This window comes from Pituophis catenifer, unplaced genomic scaffold, assembly GCF_029215685.1.
Source record: "Pituophis catenifer annectens isolate HBS135680 unplaced genomic scaffold, rPitCat1.0.hap2 SCAF_4, whole genome shotgun sequence".
NCBI classification, from domain to species: domain Eukaryota; kingdom Metazoa; phylum Chordata; class Lepidosauria; order Squamata; family Colubridae; genus Pituophis; species Pituophis catenifer.
In genome coordinates, this window is record NW_027256884.1 from 112,955,034 (window position 1) to 112,961,960 (window position 6,927).

The window sequence follows — 6,927 nt, forward strand, 5'->3', positions numbered from 1 at the left end:
CCAGTTTGGTCTAATGGTTAAAATACCTGGCTGGAGATTGGCTGGAGCGCTAGTCCTGTCTTAGGTACAAAGCCAATTGGATGACTCAATTCTTGACAGTCAGGTCTAGAAATAATCAATACAGGTATTCCTCGACTTTTGACCTCAGCTGAGATCAGAATGTCCATTGACATGCAAGGAAGCTAAGAGAGCTGCAGCCGATTTTACGACCTTTTTGGACTTGTTGGTTAAGCAGATCACTGCAGTAGTTAAGTGAATCACACTGCTGTTTAACTAAAATGATTAAAGGCCTGGAGATTAAAACATATGAAGAACGGTTGGAGGATTTGGGTTTGGCTAATCTAGAGAAAAGAAGGACTACAGGAGACATGATAGCAGTGTTCCAGTATTTGAGGTGCTGCCACAAAGAAGCGGGGGGGGGGGGCGCAACATATTTTTCAAAGCAGCAGAAGGCAAGATAAGAAACAATGGATGGAAACTAATTAAAGAGAGAAGCAACCTGGAATTAAGAAGAAATGTCCTAACAGTGAGGACAATTAATTAGTGGAACAGCTTGCCTTCAGAAATCGTGGGCACTCTATCATTGGGGGCTTTTAAGAAGAGACTAGACAATCACTTATCTGAAATAGTATAGGGTCTCCTGCTTGAGCAGGGGGCTGGACTAGAAGACCTCTGAGGTTCCTTTCAGCTCCATTCTGATTCTGACCTTGGACCACTCCCTTCTTCTCTAGGAAGAAGAAAGCAGTGGCAAAACACTTCTGAAATCTTGCCAAGAAATTTGCAGAATGTAGTCTAAGAAGTTCTCAGGAAGCGGATTCAAATATACAGAATAAATAAACCGAAAAGGATGAGGGTGGTACTGCAGATACTTTATAAAAGATTCCTGGTTTCTAGGAGGCCACAATTTCTGAAGACATTTCTGTTTCAAGAGGCAGACTGTTTTACTCTTCCATGGACCTCTCTGTCAGCACCGCTCTTCTCCTGACCATCTCCTGCTGCCTGGGGAATATTGAAGCCCGAAATTACAACTATGTACTCACTGTACCAAATGGGGCTCCCTGGGGTCCCTGGGGCTCAAATGAGTTTTGCCCTGAAGGCTATGCAAATGGTTTCTCCCTGAAGGTAAAAACTTATTTTTCAGGTGCTCTTTTACTTCTTTCTCTTTGCTTGGAATTAACTCTTCAGTTTTTCACTTTGTGTTTTAAGAAAGGCATGTGTTGATGCTTAAATTTTTTTTTGACTCTAAAATCAAAGAGAGGCACCAACTGTCCCATATTGATGGGTAAATGCTGGAAATTCTGAGAATTGAAGGCTGAAAGAGACCAAGGACAGAAATTTGAATTTTAAAGGTAAAGGTAAAGGTTCCCCTCGCACATATGTGCTAGTCGTTCCTGACTCTAGGGGGTGGTGCTCATCTCCGTTTCAAAGCCGAAGAGCCAGCACTGTCCGAAGACGTCTCCGTGGTCATGTGGCCGGCATGACTAAACACCAAAGGTGCACAGAATGCTGGTACCTTCCCACCAAAGGTGGTCCCTATTTCTCTACTTGCATTTTTTACGCGCTTTCGAACTGCTAGGTTCGCAGAAGCTGGGACAAGTCATGGGAGCTCACCCTGTTACGCAGCACTAGGTATTTGAACCACTGAACTGCCATCCTTTCGATCGACAAGCTCAGCATCTTAGCCACTGAGCCACTGCGTCCCTTTGGATCTTGAACTTTATCAGAGTCTTATTTTCTTAGGTAGAAGCACCCCAAGGGAATGGTGACGATACAGCTCTGAATGGAATCCGTTTGTACTGTACCAAAGGCAAAACAATTGAGTCTAGAGTTGGGCCGTGAGTAACTGACTTTCTTGTCCTGTTTTATTTTTATGTCATCAGGAATGGGGTTGGAGATGACTGATCCTTACTTTACCGCTACTGATTTCAGAAGGGGATGCACTGGAATTAGTAAAGCTGACTTTCAGGCACTGTTGTGCAATGGTCTCTCTGAATTAGCAGCTGAGACATGGATGGAGATTTGTTTATTCCTAAGAAGTCCAAAAATAGCTACTAAGGTTTTGTGGACCACAGCAAACCTATCTCCAACCTTTACTCTTTCCTGATGTGCTCATTGCTCTTTCCTGACATTCATTCATGCCCTCCAAACACCCTGTATTGACTTTAGTCTGCCCCACACTTCTCTCATTATGCAACCAATGGTTCTATCGGCTGTTCTTATAACTCTGTTTGTGGGGAGACATGAACTTCAGTCTTGAACTACAGGTGAGATTGCTGTTTATGAAAATCAGAAGTGTGGTTGCGATTAATGTCCTATACTTGAATTCTGGGCATAGCTCTTTAAACATCAAATCCCAGTCAATTCAGTCACATGCTGAAGAGTATTTTTGTTACTAAAAATAGATCCAGGAAAATACAGACCTATCAGCCTGACCTCAATATTAGGGAAGTTTCTGGAAAAGATAATTAAACAACGAATCACCGAACACTAGAAGCAAACCAAGTAATAACCAAAAGCCAACATGGGTTTGTCAAAAACAGATCATGCCAGACTAATCTTATTGCATTCTTTGACAAAGTGACAAAATTAGTGGACCAGAGGAATGCTGTCGATATAATTTACTTGGACTTTAGTAAAGCATTTGATAAAGTAGACCATAACCTACTACTAGATAAAGTAGAAAAATGTGGGTTAGACAGCATCACCACCAGATGGATTCGTAACTGGCTGACCAACCGCACTCAATGTATAGTCCTCAATTGAACTGCACCTCCATGGAGGGAAGTATGCAGTGGAGTACCCCAGAGCTCTGTTTTAGGCCCAGTGCTCTTCAACATTTTCATCAATGACTTGGACGAGGGGATAAATGGGGAACTCATCAAATTTGCAGATGACACCAAGCTGGGAGGAATAGCCATCACTCCAAAAGATAGGGTCAAGATACAGAAGGATCTTGACAGACTTGAACATTGGGCGCTATCTAACAAAATGAAATTCAACAGTGAAAAAAAGCAAGGTTCTACATTTAGGCAAGCAAAACAAAAGGCACAGGTACAGTATATGTGGTACCTTGCTCAATAATAGTAACTCTGAGAGTGATCTTGGAGTCCTAGTGGACAACCATTTAGATATGAGCCAGCAGTGTGCAGCAGCTGCCAAAAAAGCCAACACAGTTCTGGGCTGCATAAACAGAGGATAGAATCAGGATTACGTGAAGTGTTAATATCATTTTATAATGCCTTGATAAGGCCACACTTGGAATATTGCATTCAGTTCTGGTCGCCACAATGTAAAAAAGATGTTGAGACTCTAGAAAGAGTGCAGAGAAGAGCAACAAAGATGATTAGGGGCAGGGGTGAAATCTAAAATTTGTTACTACCAGTTCTGTGGGCATGGCTTGGTGGTGCTGGTGGTTAATGTGACTGGGTGGGCGTGGCCAACTTTTTTTCTTTTTCTTTTACTTTTAAAAGCATTTTTTCTACGAAGAAGTTGCAGAAAAAATGCTTTTAGAAGCCTCTGACGATCAGGCAACTCAGCTGGGATCGTCAGGCTTTTAAAGGCATTTTCCCCCCTACAACCTCTTCGGCCAAAGAGGTTGCAGTAAAAAATGCTTTTTGAAGCCAATGACGATCCCAGTTGAGCCGCGCGATCATCAGCGGCTTTTTTTTTTTTACTTTTAAAAGTATTTTTTCAGCTGAAGAGGTTGTAGAAAAAATGCTTTTATAAGATTTTTGCTACCGGTTCTCCGAACCACCTGCCGCCATCACTACCGATCGGGCAATCCTGTCCGAACCGGGAGCATTTCACCCCTGATTAGGGGACTGGAGGCTAAAACATATGAAGAACGGTTGCAGGAACTGGGTATGTCTAGTTTGATGAAGAGAAGGACTAGGGGAGGCATGATAGCAGTGTTCCAATATCTCAGGGGTTCCTACAAAGAAGAAGGAGTCAAACTATTCTTCAAAGCACCTGAGGGTAGAACAAGAAGCAATGGGTGGAAACTAATCAAGGAGAGAAGCAATTTAGAACTAAGGAGAAATTTCCTGACAGTTAGAACAATTAATAAGTGGAACAACTTGCTTGCAGAAGTTGTGAATGCCCCAACACTGGAAATTTTTAAGATGTTGGATAACCATTTGTTTGAAGTAGTGTAGGGTTTCCTGCCTGGGCAGTGGGTTGGACTAGAAGACCTCCAAGGTCCCTTCCAACTCTGTTATTCTATTCTATTCTACTATATTAAAGACTGATAGTAATGCCTATAATTTACAGTACCTTTGATTTATTTATTAGATGATTTAATCAGGTTCATTGCAAATGAAGGTCTCAGCAGTCAAAATGCCTCAAATCAGGATTAGGGCAGCAATGGGCCTATGGGAGGTTGTTCTAACTTTATTTATTGCAAAATAGTCTCTCCCCCCCAAAAGAAAACCATGGGGAAGGGCCACATGGTCTACAGTTCTACACAGTTCTACAGAGGAATTATTGAGTCTGTCATCTGCACCTCTATAACTGTCTGGTTTGGTTCTGCAACCCAACAAGACAGACACAGACTTCAGAGGATAATTAGAACTGCAAAAAAAAAAAACAATTACTACCAACCTGCCTTCCATTGAGGACCTGTATATTGCATGAGTCAAAAAGAGGGCTATAAAAATATTTACAGATCCCTCGCATCCTGGACATAAACTGTTTTGACTCCTACCCTCAAAATGACGCTATAGAGCACTGCACACCAGAACAACTAGACACAAGGACAGTTTTTCCCCGAACACCATCACTCTGCTAAACAAATAATTCCTTCAACACTGTCAAACTATTCACTAAGGCTGCATTATTATTACTGTTAATCTTCTCATCATTCCCATCACCCATCTCCTCCCACTTACGACTGCATGACTGTAACTTGTTGCTGTATCCTTACGATTTACATTGATTGTTTCCTAGTATGATCTGATTGCTTATTTGTACCCTATGACTATCATTAAGTGTTGTACCTTATGATTCTTGATGAATGTATCTTGTCTTTTTATGTACACTGAGAGCATATGCACCAAAGACAAATTCCTTGTGTTCCAATCACACTTGGCCAATAAAAAATTCTATTCTATTCTATTCTATTCTATTCTATTCTATTCTATTCTATTCTATTCTATTCTATTCTATTCTATTCTATTCTATGGCAGCCAGAGGGGACACTCTATTTTCTTATAGAACTGAGACCACTCAGATGTGGTCAAGGGAAGGTTGGGGGTTTAAAAAGCTTATTCTCCCCCCCCAGGACCTTATGCCAGCAGCCACAAAATCCTCTTCCCTTGTTTTTTCCCCCCCTACAACAGCCCAATGAGTTAGGTTGAAAGTCAATTATAGGCCCAGAGATAATGAATTTTGATACTCAGACATAGAGTTCAACTGTTTCGTAGTCCCAGATTTTAGCCATTATGCTTAAGTCTTGTAGCCTGATGATCAAAGGGATGTGTATCCATCTTTCCCTATTTTTGGCAGGTGGGGAACCTGGACCGCAACCCAGTTCTGCCACTCAGGCTACCTGGTTTCTTTTTCTCTGAAAGTGGAACCACCTCAAGGAAAGGGTGATGATACATCAGCTAACAACATCCAGTTCACCTGCAGCAATGGTCAAGCCCTGCAGGGCCATGGCCGGAATTGGGGTTATTATGGCCCATGGAGCAGTCGCTGCCCCTCAACTGGTATATGTGGGATACGAACAAAGGTGGAGGAAAATCAGGGCAAAGGTGATGACACAGCACTCAACGATGTGCATTTTTACTGCTGTTAATAGCTGATATATGTTTTGCCACCTGGAAATATACTTTTGTCATACATTTCCAACAGTGGTGAGATTTACTACCAGTTCTGTGGGCGTGGCTTGGTGGATGTGGCATGGCATGGCTTGATGGCATGGCTTGGTGGGTGTGGCAGGGGAAGGATACTGTAAAATCTCCATTCCCTCCCCACTCCAAGGGAAGGTTACTGCAAAATCCCAATTTCTTCCCTTAGCATCTGGGACTCGGGGGGCAGAAAATAGATGGGGGCGGGGCCAGGCAGAATTTTTACTACCAGTTCTCCGAAATACTCAGAATTTCTGCTACCGGTTCTCCAGAACTGGTCAGAACCTGCTGAATACCACCTCTGATTTCCAAAGACTGCTAATTATAATCCAATATTAACTTGAGAAGAGAGGTTATGATTGTGTAAAGTGTGATAGTACAAGGTAATCCCTCCCCCCATGCGTGTCTTGAAATGGGTTCAGATTGGAGAGAAAAAAAATGTGGTGGCAGAAACCTCAAGCATTGCAAAGATTGATGATCTCTTCTCTATCATTTTGAATCAAGTCACAGAACCAAACTGTAATTCTGTATTACTGCTTTCTTGCTTGCAAATAAAATTATGTTGCATCTTCAAAATCATTTCTTTCTTTCATTGAGCCAGGTTTGGGCCACAATAATACGTATGTATTTCTTTGGGTTTATTTATTCTTGTACTCTGCATTTCACTACAAAGAATACAGAAATATTCAAGAAAATAAACTATAGGTGGGCCAGCACTAGTTAAGAACCAACAAAAATTGATGATGTATGTGTTTTTATGAGATGTGGATTAAGAGCTACATATGTTTTCTTCTTACACAAAGCCTACAAATAATCACTTATCCAAATTACTACTTTTCTGTTCTTTAAACACTTACATAAAAAGATCTCTCTCCCAATCCCATACCTTTCATTGGCTCTGAATTTTTATTCGTATGTATTGATTGATTTGATTTGTACATCATTGGAAGATTTGGTGAAATGGGGAAATCTGCAGTTATCTTTGATTGGTAGGATTGCAACTATTAAGATGAATATTTTGCCTAGAATTTTGTACTTACTTCAGACAATTCCAATAAAGTTGGATAAGGAATTCTTTGCA

At 41.4% G+C, this 6,927-nt stretch overlaps 1 protein-coding gene across 1 annotated transcript; it reads left to right on the forward strand.

Annotated features, from left to right (window-relative positions):
* The first annotated feature begins 951 nt into the window (after positions 1 to 951).
* Positions 952 to 5,922, forward strand: LOC139317036 (vitelline membrane outer layer protein 1-like). The gene is made up of 3 exons (XM_070943945.1): positions 952 to 1,122; positions 1,741 to 1,835; positions 5,503 to 5,922. The coding sequence occupies exons 1-3, from the start codon at positions 952 to 954 to the stop codon at positions 5,792 to 5,794; spliced, it is 558 nt and encodes a 185-aa protein (XP_070800046.1). The 3' UTR covers positions 5,795 to 5,922.
* Positions 5,923 to 6,927: the final 1,005 nt, after the last annotated feature.

What these genes read in the sequence shown, in the direction of transcription:
- LOC139317036 (XM_070943945.1), top strand. Translation starts at nt 952, where the DNA reads ATGGACCTCTCTGTCAGCACCGCTCTTCTCCTGACCATCTCCTGCTGC. An exon ending in CAAATGGTTTCTCCCTGAAG is followed by an intron (nt 1,123 to 1,740) that starts GTAAAAACTTAT and finishes TTATTTTCTTAG; the next exon opens with GTAGAAGCACCCCAAGGGAA. An exon ending in ATTGAGTCTAGAGTTGGGCC is followed by an intron (nt 1,836 to 5,502) that starts GTGAGTAACTGA and finishes TATTTTTGGCAG; the next exon opens with GTGGGGAACCTGGACCGCAA.